The 19,004-nt window shown below is 54.5% G+C and overlaps 2 protein-coding genes across 2 annotated transcripts; one reads left to right on the top strand and one right to left on the bottom strand.

Annotated features, from left to right (window-relative positions):
* Positions 1–7,950: 7,950 nt before the first annotated feature.
* Positions 7,951–10,587, bottom strand: LMH87_002651 (uncharacterized protein; the record flags this gene model as incomplete). The annotated part of the gene is made up of 2 exons (XM_056194143.1): positions 7,951–9,614; positions 9,666–10,587. The coding sequence occupies 2 exons, from the start codon at positions 10,585–10,587 to the stop codon at positions 7,951–7,953; spliced, it is 2,586 nt and encodes an 861-aa protein (XP_056051111.1).
* Positions 10,588–16,590: 6,003 nt separating this feature from the next.
* On the top strand, positions 16,591–18,673 carry LMH87_002650 (uncharacterized protein; the record flags this gene model as incomplete). The annotated part of the gene is made up of 7 exons (XM_056194142.1): positions 16,591–16,692; positions 16,748–16,891; positions 17,757–17,929; positions 17,981–18,010; positions 18,063–18,101; positions 18,464–18,587; positions 18,638–18,673. The coding sequence occupies 7 exons, from the start codon at positions 16,591–16,593 to the stop codon at positions 18,671–18,673; spliced, it is 648 nt and encodes a 215-aa protein (XP_056051110.1).
* Between the last annotated feature and the right edge of the window lie 331 nt (positions 18,674–19,004).

Genomic DNA, 19,004 nt, shown 5'->3' with positions numbered 1-19,004 from the left:
ATATAAGTGAGGAAGAGAGAGGTGCGCATGTGACTGGATATTGACGGTGCGGCGCAAAGAACCTGCATCGGACGAGGCTTGAGACATGTCGGCGGCGCGTGGTATTCAATAAGAAACAATGTATAAGGCCTTCTAGAAGGGACGGCTCCCAAGTCAAAAACGCCGCCACCGTCGGTTTTGACGAAAAGGGGGCGGTGCGGCTGTAGAACTGCGGTTTTCGACTGAGACACGCAGTTTTATCTGCACAAAGGGCCTTTCTTGCAATGTCTCGGGACGCACTGCAACGAGTTCGACAAACTCCAAATCCTGGGGTGGGGGTGGGTGGTAGTATCGTCGATGCGAAGCTGTATGTATGAATGTCCCGATGTGTACAAGAGGACACACTGTCGACGTCGCTCTCATGTACTATTACTGCCTTGCAGGCGATGTTCTAGCACAGCCCAGGCGCCGCATCGGCCTACATAGACACGCCCCCCCCCCCCCCCTTGAGGCGACTGGTCGAATCTGTGCATCAGCCGGGGAAGGGGGCAGAGGGGGTGTCGCTGCGATTTGCCTGGCTGTCTCGTCCCATCCTCCTTCATTACCGGGGTGTTTCAATCGACCAGGCTCTCTCTCTGCCAACAAAGGCTATATATCAATGTCAAGTATTGGCTATTAGAGGAAAGGAGCTGGCACAAGAAAAGAAGCTTGGAGTTAGTTCGTGACACAAAATGCCGAATCAGCACGGGCTACCCCGTACTTCTAAAGCACCCAGCTGCCGGACTTTCTCCCGCAAGGTTAACTCTTTTTCAATACCCACCGCGACTTCTCCTGGTACGAGCCTCGGGTCGAGCGAAAGAACGGTGATCTACAAAAGGCAGCACAACTCTAACCAACTTGGTCCCAACACAAGTGCGAAGCTAAGGTCCACCCCGCCGCGATAAACTAGTGCCCTCCATTTTCCCCCATAGTCACTCGGTTCCCGTTACCTAATGGTTTTGGGCATCATCTCCTCGTCTTCAGCCTCGCCAATTTTAAATCCTGTGCTAAATACCTTGGTACCGGTGATGTAGAAAACAAAGAGGGCTGCCGGGCTTCGTCTGGAGTGGGTTGAGGGCGTGTTATCTGCAGGCAAGCAAGACGGGCAAAATCCCAAGCGAAGCTGATTATGCAGCGACGGGATCTAGTCGTTTTTTAAGCATGAAAATGTCTGGGACGGCAGGAAGAGGAATAGCCCGCCAAGAAAGCATGTGAGTCCGCGTGCAAGTCCATCATTGCACTTTCCCTCTGGCGAAACCCCCCTCCCTTTTCTTTGCTCTTATTCCAGTCTCATTCCCGGGGGGGACGACGAGCAGCGGAAATTTGGAGTGGTTGAGCCCAGCCAGATGGCAGCAGCGCAAGGACCAGTTCATAGACCTTGGCCTAGACGAAACCACTTATTCTTCTCCTTCAATTTCCCAAGGTGGTCTCTGCAGCTGTCTCTAATAAGTGTCTTCTTCTACGACATTACGACAAACTAAAATGCAACAGCCAAGAACGCTTGAGCCTATGCGGGGTGAGCCAGCGCTAGCTGGTTGTTCTGGGCGTTTGAGGGTCTCACGGGCGTTTCGCCGGCGTCTTACATGGTGGCGCATGTCTTTTTCGTTCTTTCGTGCTGACCGTGGCGTATCTCGTTCCTTGGAGCCCTGTGCACGATGCTGAGCCCGCCTGTCAAAAGACAAAGTCGTTCGGTATTGCCCCGTCTTCATTCGAACCAGACTCCGCAATGGAGCTGTGCCCTTTCTCTTACATATGCATGGCGCGTGACCGTGGGGGCCCTTCGTTCGTCACGGCCTACCTGGCTACCAACATGTTGGTGCTTAGTTTTGTGGCTTCTGCATGAGTCGACCTGAATAAGCGATGAAGCTAACTAGATGGCTTTTGCTTACTGGTACAGCTGGATTCGGGCTGCCTGCCGGCCGGCTGGGGAATTCAGTGGCGCTCTGACAATGACGTCTTTGTTATCTATCGTTTTACTGCCCGTTTCGCTATCGCCATGATTGCGCTGACATTAAGCATTTTGCCTTCTTCTTTGCCATGTGCTCGGGGCAGCCAGCGCCCGTTTCGTGATCTTCACCGACCGGCTGATCCGGAGCATTGCGCGATCTTCAGGACACAACGTTGCACCCGTGCTGAAGGTGGGAAGGGGGATCAGTTGATCTACGGTATGTGCTGTTGGTGAAGGGGGCGGGAGAGGAGGAGGGGGAGGAAGCTGGATAGGCTCATCATCCACGCACCGCCCTCCTCCCCTTCCGGGCGGGCGCTACCCATTTTGTCTCGGCCGAGGATCCTTGCCAGGCATCCTATCGCGGTGACATGCCGATACACACGACGGTGAGAAAGAGAGCAAGCGGTCAAGAAGCTTGCTGAAATTGGCTTGGAAAGTTGAATGACATTGCTGGTACGGAATAAGAGAGACGATTTCAAGCAAGAAAAATATTCTCTTTTCGTAGTGTTGCAGCTGGCGCGTTCCGCAGTTCTGTGCAGTTTGTCCTGAGACATGCAGCAACACAACACCGGATGTGGCATGCAGCCGGTTATTCGGGACGGCACATGCATACTCAGTAACAAAAAAACCCGAAGGAGAGAGATAGACCGGTCTCATTGTTGCATCTGCCACCGTCTCTTCTGTCGTGCCTGTGCATCCGCGTGCCGGCGATTGAGGGGGGGAACGACTCCCGCAGCGCCGGTGTCAGTTGTCAATGTACAGATGGACTGGCATAGGACTTGGGGTGAGCACGCAATCGCCTCGGATTACCCTCTGGCACCACTTCTGGCCCCAACTCCGTTGCGCTGCGATAAGTGGATATTTCTGCTCTTCGCCGCCTGGCCGGAGTTCCAGACTGCTCGGGAGAGAGTTCTCGTCTGGGTACCTCGAGTCTTTTCTTTGCCTGCCAATGCGCAGCGTCTGCAGCTTGGATTTTGTACGAAGATAGTAAGTTGCTTGCCATCTTAAAGACCGATGACGGAGCAATCTGTGCCGAACCCACGGCCGCCGCCTTCTTCTCCGCACTGAGACATCGTGCTTCTGTCTTTCTTCTCTTCCTTTTCTTCCCCACAACGAACCTAGGTACCCCTGCGCCTTTCTTCAACGATTGCACGCCCTCCCCCCTTGAAGTTCTCTAAGCTCTTTTAAGCATTGGCGCCCGGCCTTCTCCAAAGCTAGCGTCGCCTTGCAGTATTCCGTACACCCCCCCTTTCATGCATCGCAGCAGATCCCCTCGGTCGCCGCTGCTGGCTCCAGGGACTTTTGGAGAAAGGCGGGGGGTTCTTGCGCAAAAGCCATCTTCCATTTGGTGGCCAATCATTGACGATGCGATTGCTGCGGTCTGCCAAGCCTCCCTAATAAACCCCCAACTGGTACCAGTGCCTTTGGTGGTCACGGTTGACGGATACGCTAGACCATACGAACCTGGCCAGTACCAAAAGGCAGTGGTCTATGGCCCTGTGGGAAAGCTAAAAAACGCCCGCCTTGGAGACTATCCCCTGGAAGCCACTGTGAGATCTGTTGGCCACAGGGCTCCAAACTTGATGTTCCTTGCGGGCGGCGGGAACGGCTTGATGCGATCAGGCTGGCTGGGCGATGTAGATACGAGCCCCCCCTCCCCCAAAGTCTGCTATTTTCCAGGCTGTCGATGCACTGGTGACTTGAAAGTTTGCCACAATGATTGCCAAAATTCGCTGTGAGTATGAGAGGGTTGTGTCGAGGAGGATGGGAGGCTCTGTTGCGACACTCGCATTTCCTGTCCCCCCCACCGCCACCAAATGCAAGATCAGATGGGCGAATGCGACTACACCACGCAACCGTTTCAAGACTCAAGTGCCTCTCTCTTTCCGACCGACTTACACGAGCGAGTGACCAATGCCGTCAATCTGATTGAGCAGCTTAATTTAGAAGCTTTTGCTTTGCGATAGATCTATTTAAGTAACCTTTTTGCTGTTTCATCACAGAAGCCACCTCGTGTAGAGACCAAAATAGCATTGCCAACACGTAATAGGCCGTGAAAATGGAGTAGAGTATTGCCCGGGGAGCCCCATTGTCGCACACGACCAGGAAAGCCCCAAGATAGCCCCCAAAGTCAAAATGAAAAGTGTCTTTGATTTACCACGAGGGGCCAAGAGAACCACATCCCGCATTCTTTCTAAAATAGAAACTTCACACGTGGGAGAAACTCATTGTTATGTGCCATGTCTCAAACTGCATGCGGGAGCGGTTGAGCGCCCGCACGTCCCTAGCAAAGAATTAGAAACCCGGTGGATTTACGGATGGGTAGGAGATGGGTAAGAGATGCGCAGACGATGGGCAAATCGTGCTTGAGGATTTACACTGCAGAAGAACATCTCCCGAGAGAGCGGAATCCAAGGAGCAGGCGATCGACCATGTTCGCATCAACCCTATTTCATACGGGCCGCTGCGGTGCAACGTGCAACGGGCCAACAGGGCAGATCAGGAAAGCAGCGAAGCTACGGCAAAGGATCGACGAGGCATCGCCGGGTTTGGCCAGCTGCGCCGCGAACCTAGACAGGCTTCATCTTTATGTGCGAATCGAGTCAAGTCGTCACTTGAGTAGTCTTTGGTGGTTTGCCTCTTTTTTTCTTCTTCCCCAACGCACTCATTGTGATTGCTCACATGTACCAACTCACTACGCGCTCGTGGCTGAACTAGCAAGTCATGATGCTACGCCGCTGGGAAGCAAGCTTTTTGCTGCCCATCCCATCTCTAGCATTTACGCTTGACCAGTCTACGCTAGAAATTCCGCCAATCAAGGCGCGGAGCGTGCTGGTACTTGGTGAACGCCAGCCCGATTTTACACTTTTTTCTTCGGGGGCCGGTCTTTTCCTACAAGCGGTTAAGCACTACTGACTAGCCATCTCAGTGCTGGGCGTTCACTAATAAATAGTCATATGGAGCGAAACAGCTGTGCTACAGCAAATACTGTGGCCTTTCTTGACTCGGCGAACAGGTAGTCAGCTGGCATCTCGCGTTCCCTCGCGCTCGCGACCAACGCGAGAAGATAGATGCTAGCGCCTCTGACCGAGGCTCTGCATTCTTGCACGCACACTGCTGCAACTGAACGAGACGGCAGTTTTTCCCCGCACGGCGGCGCCTTTTCCCAAAGCACTCAGTCTACCCTCTTTTTCTTCCCACGCACACTCCCCCCGGCGGTCGGAAGGGGGGGCGGACGGGTGTGGGCGTATATGGGGAGGAGAACGGGTACCTGCAAATATGCAATGGCTGCGTAGTCTTTGCTTCTTTCTACCATTGTGCAGCGAAACAATGCGGGATGGGGTTCGAGTTTGAGATACCAAGCAGATGCGACTAATAAACCACTTGACCTCATTGGTCGAGTCCCCGGTGCTAGTTCGTCAGCGAACCTCGCGAATCAAACCACTGCGCACGATGTGTAGCTGAGAAGAAAAGAGTAAATTGGAACAGCCACCGCAAAGGCACTTTCAGAGATAGCTTCCCGGGAGTTCCATTTTCTGGAACTTTTGCCCAGCCTTGTCAAGGCGTGCTTCAGGGATCCAAAGAAGCCCCCCCCTCACAGAGGGGCAAAGGGCGGCGAACGGACGTCGCCAGGCAGCGTGCACCGAGGGAGAAAGAAAAGTGGGAAAATTGCCTGATCTCTTGCATCTCGATAGGCGGGTTTTGGTCTTTTGTGCAGAGCGAGATTCCATTCGGTCACGATTTCTGCACAGCGCAATGACGTGCGGTGTCTACACTACACCGACCGACCCAACGACAGACGACGAGTTGCTTGTTTGTGTCTTCGGAAATTTAAAACAGCCGCATAAAGGATGACACCTGGTTTTAAAATTGGGCAGCGGGCGAAGAAGCCCGCCTTGTTTCAAGCTGGGGTATAATAATAATGGACAAGATGATATAGTCTGCACAAGTACACATGCGGCATAATAATCAAAGGCATCAAAATGGTGGGCGGCATTGAACGAGGCTGTGAGCTGAGCCTGTATTATTATTCCTGTTTCCGATATACAGAGGCCGCGTCTCTCTTTACTTGTGAAGTTGGCAATCGACGACTTACAAGGAAAACCGTAACGCCGAGGAAATGCCTGGTTCCATTCGAGCGCAGCGCGTAGTCTGGTCATGTGGCCGGTCACTACTCCGCATAGCACATGCGCATCTACAAGCTATACGTCTCTCTCTCTCCCACTTTGTTGCTTATAGGCTCTGCAGCAATCGCGCTTTTGCTTAGCTGCATGGAGAAACGTGGGAGGGGTGTGTGTGTGTGGCTTGAACAGCAAAAACCCAGTTCGTGCGTCGCCACATCGTACCAAGGCAAAACAACAGCAGGCAAGCACAAAGAGCCATCTCATGCAACCACACTCTATCCTTCTATTTTCTGGCTTGGGCAGCTGAATGCGCGATTATGCACGGGAGCCTGCAGCGACATGATGCAGCCTGTGCAATAGGTTCACGGCCGAGGGCATTCCTATGCAGAGCTCATGCATTTGATGCAGCTCGCTCGTTGGTCGATGCGATGACGGAACGCATCGCCATCTTTCGGAATATGACACATGTCAAGCCTGTCCCAGCGTTCGGCAAGGCTAATAAATGGATAAAATCGCGTCGAGGTTCCTTCCCTAGGAACTAGTCAGATCACAAGCTAACCAACTCCAGCCACTAACAAGAATGCTCGGTAGTCGACTACTTAGCCAGCCTGAGCAAAACTAATCACCACAATCTTTGTAATCATTCACATCGTCAATCAGTTACTCTCAAGTAGATTGACTTTCAGACAAAACACCAGTTATCGCGTGTTTCTTTAAACCTTCCGTTATCCCGTCCGGGTACGTTGTCCGCGGTGTCAGTCTGTTGTCCGTTCATCGTTTCTCCGCTGCAACGTATCACGCCCGTAGACAGAGTTTCGCCCTTGCGCAAGGCGGGCGCCGAGTGGGCGGACAGTGCCATTGGCAATATTGCCTGCACACCACCACCACCACCACCACCACCACCACCAACCAAGATATTAAAGTTTCCCGGCGTCGCGTGCGAGTTGCGACGTTGGGCCACATGTCATGTCGTACCTGGGCTGTTTCCTTCCTTCTTCTCGGAATTTTATTATCCGTCGGTTTCTAGCGGGTGCGCCTAGGTTAAAGACAGAAAAACGTCCGAGCCAGAGAGACGCATGTGCTTGGGGATGGCGAGTAATTGCTCAGTGAGCAGGTAAAAGCAAGTCCACCTACAGCAACACCCAGAGTGCCTCGGGGAACAGTAGAGAGAGAGAGCCGCATCTACGTCAGCGGCATCCTCGCAACGGCGCTCGCACGCACACACACGCACAACTAACTGCCGGGACATATCGTGGCGCTCGGCTAAACCCACCTCATCAACTGCTGCCCGCCCAAGCATCAAGCTACGTTGACACAGCCAGCCAGATCCGCCCGTCGCCCGCCGGCCCCCGTTTTCCCATATGCCAAGAAGGGCGACAACAATCGTTCTTCGATCCCATCATTGCCGTGTACGTCCTCCCTTGTCTCTCTGATTTTACCCTTGATTGGCAGGGCAAAACCCTCTCAAAGCTTGTACCTGCCACCCAAACAAGTGACAGATCTTGGCAGTTGGCCGCTCGGTGGTCGGGACAAGTGGATTCAACCATCACGCCACCAACTTATACGAGGAGAAAGAAAGAGGCACTGCAAGTAGATATGCTTCAGAGATCAAGTTTCAATTATATGTACTATTCGTCAATTCGTCCCGACGAAATCCGCAGTTGCGCCGATATGCCCCTACTAAAAGAAAATAGCCCCACAGACTCCGTGCATGATACCGCCCAGTGACCAATAAAAATACATGCCATTCTTCCAAGTTGGAAACCTTTTTGCTTTTCATTCCTGACCAAGTGATACCCGCGAGTAAAAGACAATCATAAAGCCCCGAATACATAGATAACAAAAACATGAAATGCTAAATCAAAACATAATCCACTCGACGCCGACACCTGGACCTCCAAAGCACTTGGACCAGTTGAATGGGCCTCGAGCTCCACTCATCTTGGGCTGGCCATCATACAGGCCCAGCTCACTGCCATTTCGGAAATCACCAGACCACAGACGCTCAAGTACGTCCAACGCGGCGAGGTTGTTCATGTAGCCAGAGCGGGCCATGATGTCTTTGCACTTGGAGCGCACAATGTTCTGCTGCAGCTCGTTGACGCACTCGGAGCCCGCAATAAACAGTGGCCAGAGCAGGAACTTCTCGGCAGAGCTGCCCGCCTCGAGGCTTGTGGCATAGTAGACCACCTGACTGACAAGGTTCTGGAAGTTGGTATGACTCGACGGCAGACTTGGGCTGGCCAGTCGCTCAGTGTAAAGCATGGCAGCGTAGCGGAACGCTTCCGACAGCGACTCCAGATCCCGGAGGTGGCCGGGGTTCGGGCCGCCAGGGAGCTCGGAGGCCACGGCGCCGGCATCAAAGTGCCAGTGCTGCAGTGCTTGGCGCGCCTCTTTCCACTCAGCCCAGAACAGGGCCCGTCGGTCCTCAAAGGCGGTCGAGGTAGACATGGCCGAAGTAAGGAGCTCATCGTCATCAAGTACCGTACCGAAACCGTTGCCGTCAAAGCGCTGGCTCGTAGGCGTGGCGTATAATTCGGCTCCTTGAGTCTGGCTCTGCACGCTGCTGATGCTATTCTTGTAGCCGTGACCCATGGAACGGGATGCCAGCGGAGAATCCCCCGCTGCTTGCATGGAGCCAGCCATGTTCTGGACTGGCCTGTGCTGGGAGAGCATGTTTAGCCTACCGAGCTTGCCAATCGTCTTGAACAGCTCGCGGTCGCAGCCGACCATGTTGACGGCGCCAGCAGGCATGGTGCCAGCGGCAAAGCCGTCATCAACCGAGGTCAGCTGCGCCTCGCGATCATTAATCGTGGCCGAGATGGCGTCAAAGTAGCTAAACAGCGTCTCCATCCATGCGACATCACTGGTAGACCCACCAAATTGCTGTGGGCTCCTCATGGCCAGGATTTTCTTGACGCCTGCAAATTGAGTGTGGAACTTGGCGATTCCCGACTCAGCCATGCGGTAGTGGCAGAGAATTAGGATGGTAGCCAGGACCGAGTCGTGACTCGACTTGACCGGGTCGCTCAGCTGCTGGTTGAGCAACTGCACGGCCAGGTTGCGGTGCTGGATTTCCTCAGCGTGTGAAGGGTCTTGAGGTGGAGCATCTCCGGCGTTCTCAGTAGCACGCTTCTCGGCTATGAGCTTCTCATACAGCTCGCGAGTGTCTTGCCCAAGACTGAGCCTGCGCTTCATGCGAAGGTTGCAGGCTGCTAGGGCGCAGATGGCATGCTGCAGACTCTGACTACCGCTGGCAAGTTGCAGAATATGGTTCTTGAAGGGGTTATGGTGCGTGTCAATAACAACCATGGCGGGGGCCATGGTCATCTTGTAGTAATCCATGAAGAATGTCATTTTGGAAGTGACATCCTGGCTGATGCGAGGCTGGGGTTGCTCCCTGATAGAGGGCCAGTGATTGGGGTTGAACTCGGAGAGTGGTGATTGCAAATCCTCCTCCTTGATCCTGGTGTGCCAGCCTGGAGACATGGCATTGCAGTTGCCGTGATTGACCTCTGGTACACCTGCTCACAGTTAGAATGGGAAAGCCGGACACAGCTCATTGCGATGCTCACTGAGACCGTCGCAGTCCGTTGCTGACTTGGGATGGCGCATAGACTCAAAGTGGTCGAGCTGCGAATGGAGGCTGGAGCTGGTGTCTGAGGGGCCCCCATAGACGAGGCCACCACACGAGTTGGACACGCGGCTGGTGTCAAGAAGTAGTGTGGGGGGCGGGCTGCGGGAGATGGGAGACGTCTGGTGGTGAATGGGGAATCCATCGTAGCCAACTGTAGGGCTGTGTCCGAACGGCGGCATGTCGTCACGAGAGTATCCTTGACTCAAGGGCGACATGTAGTCCACCTCGCTGAGAGAGTCGACCGAGGAGGAGAGGCCGTCAGTGATGATGGGCAGAGGCCACTTGGAGAACTTGGGCGTCGTTCGGGCGTCTGGCGAGTGAATCATGTGGGATGGGTTGTAGCCGATGCTGTTCCAGCTGCCGTGAGGAACAGAGTGGGAGTGCATGTGGCCATGCTCCTGATGTACGGAGAGGTAGTCGTATCCCGAGTTGGAGTATGAGGAGTGCGAGGCGGGGATGTCAATGGCTCCACGATGGCTGGCATGGTGCACTTCGTCGTGCTCGTCCCAGTGAGAAGAGATTGTAGTCATGGTCGAGTTGGATCGGCCGCGGGCGACGGGAGCCTTCTTGGGCTCACGAGCCACCGGGGGTGCCTTGGCAATAGGCAGAGACAGACCACGGAGCTTGCCACGGCTGGCAACGCCGACACCCCAAGTCAGCTGGGTCTTGTAGCCAGAGCATTCGTTGCCGACTTCAAGACATTGCGAGCAGTACGGCCGGCGGCGATCGCACTTGACGTTGCGTTTCGTGCATGCAAAGCAGTCGTCAGCGGCACCACCAGCGGGGGCACGACGTCTGCGCTTGCGGACAGCAGCGGGGTCTTTGACCGTGATGGTCTGGTGAGTTTGAGGAGCCGTCATGTCTAGTCAATACGTAGTTGTATATATTAACTTATATAATAGACAGGCAGTCGGCGTGATTCTCGTTGCAGAGGGGTGGTAGTCCTGTCGTGTACGGTGTCGAAGAGCCAGTGAGGGTCCTTGGCCGAAAGGCAGTGTCGTACGAGCAGGAGCGTAGACACGGTCGTGTAATAAAGCGAGTGAAGAGGGAGATGTGGGATGTTGTCTTGCGTCTTATCAGAGAACTGACAACATGGGAGTTGGACAGAATGCGAATTGTGAGAATGTTCGGTGGGGGAAAGAAGTGCAGGTGGGCAGGATGGGAATGGGAAGCCTGGCGATTATGTATATTCGATGAGGGAGCGAGTCGACTTGGGGTCCCGGCTCCGTCGTCTTCCAGTATTAGCGGCGAACGGCCGGGAAGAGAGAGTCGGCGTCGTTGGAGCAGCGCGAGCGTAGCACACAAAGAGGCGTGGTCCTCCGTCCTGGCAAAGGGGGGGTGCAGTCGACGAAGGGCTCCAGGGACGCCTGGTGATGGAGGCATGCCGGGGCAGAGAGGGAGGGGTGCGGTGGATGGCGCTGTGGATGCATGGGAGGGGCGTCTGGCTGGAAAGCCACGAGATGCGATGGCTGCACGGTGATTCAGAGCGTGGGCGCGTGGGTACTGGTAAGAAGATAATGAAGTGGATGCACATGTGGGAAGAAAGTTGGTGAGGATGAGGAGGAGGAGGAGATACTTTGGTGGAGAGGAGGGGGCGTGAGAAAAGACCGAGGAGAGACGAACAATGGTAGGCTACTGGTAGGTACAGCATGCTTTTACTGGTAGGGGGGTCCCAGGGCCAATGTCGGGCTTCTTTTCAGCGCTGCACAGGGGGAGGGGGTGCCGAAAGATTGCTGAAGAGGCGCTAACAGTTGTCCGCTAACGCCGCTAAGAGAGGGGGTCCCAAGGGGGGGTGGCCGAATGCCCTCGTTCTTGTCTGCCCCAAGGCAAAGGCAACCAAGGACTGCGGACAATGCTATTGGCACATGCAGCGTGCAAGCTCAAGCCAGCAGCAGGTCGGCACCGACCAATGCTAGGTACGGAGAAACTGCCAGGTGAAGCATGGCTCCAGTCAAGCAGTCAGTCACCACCACCCAAACCCAAGCCAGCGATCGGCGGAGGGGCGGTCCCCAACCCAAACTCTGGGCAAAAGGTCCCGACTCCTCTCCTCCCAGCCAGTTGCCAGCCAGCATCGCCTGTCGATACGCTGGAACTGGTAGCGCTAGGCAGGTACAGGGACCGGGTGCGCCCCCAACAGCAGCGCCCGTCTGGGCCCTGTCCGCGTACCCTGTGATGGCGGAGCTTCCACGGACAGAGAGAGCGAGGGAGAGCGAGAGGGACCCTCTCTCTGAAATTGGCGGGACTGCTTCGTCTTCATCTTGAGACGTTCTAGTGCCTTTTGCAGAGATGAAGATGGAATCCGGTCGTCGTATCTTTCTGCAGCACCTTTGTTTTTAATTTCAGCTCACCCTTTTCCGGACAAGATGTTATGCATATATCTCCGGGGCCCGAACAAGTTTGGACCAGACGCCCACCGGCACATCCATCAAATCAATGAGAGAGAGAGAGCCCACTCACTCACTGCACTACTGGTACAGACTACCTAGGTACAGTGCAGGAAGCCCCCGCTACCCCAGCCGGCGCCACTGCAATCTAGCGGACAGCTCTGCCAGCGTTGTAACTTGCCCTCGCTGCCCACTGTTGCCACTGAAACCTCGCTTCCAGCAGCCCGTTCTCTCTGTAGCTGCTGGTGCCTCATTTGCCCACCAAAGAGTCACCCGCTGACCGCTGCCACAGCACGCTAAGCCCGCTGTAGCCTGGCCCGCCGATAGCACGCTTCCCTGCTCGCCCGTTATGCCTGTTTGTTCGTCTGGCTTGCCTTGGAACCTCCGTCGTTTTTCGCATCTCCTTATATTGCTCTTGTGTACTCCGTTTTCCGAGTCGTGTGGTCATTCATTCCACGGCCGGGGGGTAGCATATGATTGCCTAACTTGTCACTCATTTATTCCGTCGTGGTAATATCGCCGTCTGATGCAGTAATGGTAGACCTCCAACACCATCATCTTACACTGCAACACCTGCCTTGTGACCACATGTCTCGACCGCACCACCCATAATCAACCACCGCAGAAACCTTATCAAAGTGTGTCTGCTGCTCACCTTTTCTGACAGCGTTGTTTGTGTAACAGCTCTCTCTGCTTTATCGGAACAGCACCACATCCCGTTGTGTGCTACGCGCCGAGTGGGAGCGTAGCACGGTGGGGTTGCACGACCTCGATGTGGAAACCAAATAGCCTCCAGGCTTGATTTCCGGAGGGGTGCGTTTCGATGCCTTCTTCTCGCTCCCTGCCTATCTTTTGTCAGTTCCGGACTTGCAATGTGGGCTGGCCCCAAGGGCTCCGCGGTTATAGGACCAAGCAAGGCCAAGCAAGCAAGCTGCCAGCATCTCCAGCCTACAATGCCGCCAAGAGACGGAGGCATTTCATGTGGATGAGGTCCTGTTAGCCATTCTGCTTGTAGTAAAAAGTAAAACAGTCTTGATTGTTTCTCCAACAATGTGCCTTGTTCTGCATTGCAATTCACGTGGACATTCAGCCACCTTGGTCCTTCCCCCAGATTGCACGCCCCATATCTTAGACAAGTCTTGTGTCTTGCCCAAGGTCATATGCCAGCCCATCTGGCTCTCACTTTGGAAACCTGTTTGAAAGGTTCCTTTAATTATGTTAATGATTCTGCGGTCCAATCGTAGCGAAAGAAAACTCAGAGTCGTGGTTCTACACGTTCCTCGTGGTTGCTGGCAAGGCGCCATTTGCCCGGACTGCTCACCACGTCGGCCAAGTCACCACGTTCGGAAGTAATAAGTGCAAGTTGCATATACGGCCCCATCATTTATACCTCCGATAATAAATCCCGAAGCTCGTTGATTTCAGTGCGAAAAGACGACCGCTTCCATATTCCAGGCAATGCCCGCGATATCGCACGCAATAGAGGATCAAGCCAGAGCCTTCCGTATCATGTTTCCACTCGCGACTCCATCCCACAGTCCCCGTATTACTTGCAAGACTTGCAAGGGCAATACGGAGGCAACCTGGGTACATCAAGCCACTTTGGCGCCTCTTTAACATGTCAAGATAGATTGTGGTGCCCAAGGGCAAGCCTGTTGCCACCAGGCTGCCTTGCTCTCAGGCCTCCACAGTCTTTGTCTGAGACTGTAGCCCTACGTACCGGGCTTCATGTGCAAGAGTGCTCTTTTCCGCTGCATGGCGCCGCATCAAGTCCGCTTCAGCACATGTGCAGCTCTATAGCATCTTCTCATTATACGTCGTCCTTATCTTTGTCGTATTGTCTCGGTATCCCTGCTAGCAACGTGGCTCCAGCGTCTCTGCTCAGAGACAAAACTCTGCAACGATATCTTTCAAAGTCGCTATTCCAGCCGGAACATCGAACGGCATTGCCCCCAGCAGATGTCCCCCTCTCAAGCCCCTCCAATTCAGACCAGGGGGGCAGCCGACACTAGTCCCGGACGAGTCGCGGGCTCGTCCAGAGTAGCGTGGCAGGGGCATGGTCCTTTTGTCGAACTACCCACTCAACTCCAAAACCCACTCAATTAGCTAGTTAGACAAGGCCAAGAAACACATCTGCCGCTTTCGCCCAATGTCCGGTCCAGCTCAATTCGGCCTCTTGTTCTCTTCGGGCTTCTGGCGTCAGCCCCCAAGCAAGCCCGCAGCCTGTCACTGTGGGGGAGAAGCGGTGTCTTGGTCCTGGTCAGCAGAAAATATGTTGATGCTCACAGTGGTAAACTGTAGCTCATAGCAAACCCTCGGTGATTTGCCCCATGTCCCCATCTATATCTTTCGGATAGGCAGACTTGCGGTGACCTGCACGCCAATCCGGCTTCGGATTTGATCATATCGAACTGCTCATCGCTCTAGGCGAACGAATAGCCTCCATGCTCCAGAACCAGCCCCAATTGGTTTAGCTTGTATGCAGATGCAGGGCCTTGCCGTGAGCCGCAGCGTTAGCTTTGCATTACTCTTTGCTCCGTACCTGCCTGCACACATGTACATGAATTGCAAGCACCGTCGCAAACCCCCCACAGGCACTTCTGAGTAATATCTGAGCGCATTAATTCACTGTACCTGTTTATACCAATGTTCTGTCTTTGTCGGGTCATCCTACTGCGCAATAGGCAATGCCACCGGCCACGTCAGGACACGCCTTGTGCGCCGTGCGTCCCAGATGTAGCCCGTCTTGCGGTCCCCGATGGCGTCATGAAGCATATTTTGCACGAGATGCTTCTCCGGCCAAGACGCTACCGAATGCTTAACGAGTTCATATGCATTGGCCCAAAAGCTTAGTATAACATGCCGGGTGAGCTCCGTCGCCGAGGCAATCGCCAGCTGCGCGTTATTGCCGCAACTGCAGCCTGCCAGCAGTGACGCACCAAGTTCGTACAATATCCCGCATCAGGTAGTATCTGGCATACTAAACCCGTGATGCGTCTGGTCTGAACTTGTTCAATGCAACGAGCCAAGTGACTTGTCGCGTCCAGTTCATTGTTGGTGGGGCTCGGCAGCTACTGTAGCATCACTCGGTCGTGCCGCCTCGCGTCGCAAGGCTTGAGCTCGCTTTACCTACCACAGGCCCGTTCTGAGGAATGATCGCCTTTGCCTCATCAACCGGCATAAAATTCAAGGAGCTTTCCGTCCTTTGTCCGTACATGGTTGTTGAGCAAGCTTATTAGTCCTCAAGCATCGCCCGCCGCCCCCTTTGTGCCTTGTGCCAGCTTGAGTGCCGATCGCTGGAAACGCCACTCTCGACCCAGTGCCGGCCTACCAGCAGCACCGTGGTTTTTCTTGCTTTCCGCACTATCCATGATTCGAGGAACTTTCGTTTCATCCCCATCGAAACACGGAGAGTGGGCGAGGTCGAGATATTCCCTGTCACAAGGCGTGGCCCACGGATGGCGACGGGCACACCCTCTGTGCTGGTGATTGGCAGGGTCCAGCCTGTGTCTCACCGCGGACTGAGGATCAGGCACTTTCTAGAAGCCCGATACACCAACTGGTACCATTGGGGACTTGTGATTGGCATCAACGGCCGGTTAAGACTGGGTAGTCCCCTTTCATTTCCTCTACCATCCGCCACAAAAACGTTGCCGGCGGAGCCTTCATGAATACGATGCAGATGTGCCGGTCCGATAGTACTGGTACGAGTATGAACTTGATTAAGGCTCGGTCTAAAGAGTTGCGACGGTCAGCATTCTTTTACTTGCAGATGATAGGGACCGTGGTGCGACATGGATGATGGGACTGCACCGGTCTGTCCCGACTACGACGCTGCTGGCCACGCGAGCCCACTGGTGCAGCCCAACACCAGAAAGCGACGCCACCAAGATGTCGATCTTTCAGCAGCGGGTGATTCTGTGGTCTAAGACAAGAGGTTGTTTTAGTTTTGGTAGTGTCTTGATTCAGGACCTTCGGTAACGGTTTTGCGGCTCTGGTTACTGGCACTCGTACGAGTAGTTGTGTCTTGCCTGCCAGGCTGCCACCCGGCAGGTGAGGTCTCACACCTGACGGCCACGGCGGTCTGCCATTCTGCCCGGTGCCAGGCCTCTAGGTAAGGTGTGCGCTGTCGTGTCTCAACTCGAGCGTTTGCATCATCGCCCTACACCAACATGCGTTTCCATCGCCAGTCTCGTGACAGTCATCAACGTATCAAATGAAATTGCGCCCGCTGCAGCCAGCGTCCGTCAAAGCTGTCGGTATTGATTTCATGCACGTCAACACCGACGAGGTCACACCATCTTCGGTCTCCAGGTGCCCGCCGAGGCCAGGTGACGGATTAGTCCACCGCATGCGTGTTGATCTTGGCTAGCTGTGCAGATAACCATCTCTCTCGGCCAAAGCTTCGCCTGCGGTGGCCAGCCCAGTGGTCACTAGCCCTCTGAGTCCGTGCAACGGTGTCGAGTGCGGCCAATCGACATGCTCGCTGCGCACAACAAGTCGGCCCGCGGGCTTCAGTGGCGCACCAAAAGCAGGCTCCCGTGTTCCAACTGCCAGAGCGTGCACACCCGATCGTGGCTTGTAGGATTACCTGCCGAATTTCACTGTATTTCTGAACTGACGCGGGCAATTGTAGCGAAATCAAGGCAGCAAGGCAGTCGTTCGATGTGCACACAGCGCTGTGCTCGATACCGCCGCAATTTACCCTATCACCGCTATCTCTCGAAAGGCCCAGGACACGCCCCTGGCAGCCGTTGTGCCGCTCTCTCGCTTCACCTCTGTGCGCCACTGACTGTCTTCTCAGAAGGTTCCAAATGGCGCCACAACGCCATGGCAGCCACCAAGCCCAAGCCTCTTGTCAAAAGTCCTTCCAAGTCAGGCATGGTGCACGCCACCTGCCGTGTGAACGACTCGACGAATGAAACGCACCGCCGAAAGCCACCACGATCACAACGCCGGATCATCGGAGCACAGGCCCTGACTGCCTGTGGCTGATTGCGCTTTTGTTCTGACGGTTTGCGGCTGGTGAGCCACATCAGGTAATGGAAACTTGGCCCAGCAAAAAAAGCCAGCTGTCGAGGGTTCTGCCAACTTGAGCAGGATCTGCCGACTTGGGCGGGAATGCCTTCGTCCATACAGCGGCGACAAATTTTATGAACGCGCCACATACGAGATGCACTGAAGCAGAGTGTCGCGCCGTTCGTGCGATAGAGACTGCAAAGTACGGATGCCCTGCGCAAGTATGCAGCTTACATGCGCTCGCTGTGTACCTCGGCTGGGCATCATCAACCTTATCAAGACACGAGTCCTGCTTAGTCGGTTCTGACGTGAATTCCTCCGCTTTTGACAGCGAGCGTTTGGGCTTATTTGGTGTTTCCATCTCAGCCCTGAGCCGGCTCCAGCTTTACATTGTCCGCCACTATCAAGAACAACTGCAGCTGGCGTTCGTCCCACCCCCGCTGACCCATCCACGATGCTGATTCGCTGTGCAAGCCTGGCATGCTACGTTGCAGCCAGCTTCTCATTGACCAGCGGGAGCTACGCACTCATTGAAATACATTGTGGCTATCATGAAGAGATTGACGCTGCTTCTCAATAAATGTAACTCTCGAGTATTCTCGCAACGGTCGAATTACGTCGACTAGACCCGGTATCGCTGTGTCATCAGCAGGGCCCTCTTACTGCTCGCTCCTCCAGAGGCCTCGTCCGAAAAGAACGTCGGTTGCAGCCTGCAGGTTGCTTCATGGGTCCCGCCTCCGAAGCCACCATTTAACGAACGCCGGCGCTCTGGTCGAAGAGGTCTAAGGAACGGCTGCAGGTGCAAGAGCCCCTTCCAACCCCAGAGGCCGCCTTTCTCATTCTGGTCTAGCACGTTTCCCCGCAAAACTGGGCACAGCCAGTTCGTCACATCTCTCACCGCGTTACTGAAGTTGAGTTTTGAAACGTAATAGGCCATGCACAGTACTATGGGCCGAGCACCGCTTTAACGCGTTCGTTCCTGGTTTGAAGCGACGACCGGGCTATCTCTGTATTTCGCTGCATAACGGTACCCGAAAACGTGTAATTACAACCCATTGGATGGAATGGGGTGCTCGTCTCTGGCCTTCACAGCCTAGGATTCAGCTCCTCTGTATTACTGAGGTGCTTTTCTGTCAAGTCTGGTCGAGAAACGCACGTGTACGGGGTCGGACTTGCGTATCACGACGCTCGCATCCCAGTACTGGTACAGACTGATTGACTGACTGTGGGGTTGTTGGGCTGCAATGCAGTTCTGTTTTCAAACTTGCTTCGACGGCATTAGCCTGCGAAACGCATGGGCAAATGATTAGCCAAGTCACGCTTCATGCATTAGAAAGCCTTGCATCGAACGAAGTCTGGGGTCCCCATGGGTATCCCCCGCGTCGGCCTACAAAAGTTCCTGGGTCAGGGGGTGCGCCGCTAACTGGTCGCGACCTCTTCCATGGACGGCGCTTGCGGTGAGTACAATTGACCGTATCTATATCACTGTATTAATATTCTCTGATAGACGCTTCGACAGCTATACAACATAGGCCAGCTCTAAAGGCCAAAAGATTGCCTCGGTGTAGATGCTGGGGCCTACATGTGGTGCATCAACTCCAGGAGGTCCCGCGCGATTCTTCAGTAATTATCCCGCCAGCGAGGCTCAGCGCCACCCCTTTGAGCAATCTTGATCTTCCAGGGGCTTCTCCTATTTGGAGGCATGGATGTCCAGCACACTGAGAATCCCAGGCGTGCGAAAGCCAGTGGCTTGTTTAAGCCACTACCAAGAGTTCAGCACTTCAGAGCCGAAGACAGGCATTGCCAATGCCACGATATGGATCCTCTAGCTCTTGTAGAATTGGGGTGGTCGCAAGTGCTTACAGTAAACTGCC

The sequence above is a fragment of the Akanthomyces muscarius genome, chromosome 3 (genome assembly GCF_028009165.1).
Source record: "Akanthomyces muscarius strain Ve6 chromosome 3, whole genome shotgun sequence".
In the NCBI taxonomy this organism is placed as follows: Eukaryota; Fungi; Ascomycota; class Sordariomycetes; order Hypocreales; family Cordycipitaceae; genus Akanthomyces; species Akanthomyces muscarius.
The sequence above is the reverse complement of the archived record's forward strand: the minus strand, read 5'-3'. Positions and strand labels throughout refer to the sequence as shown.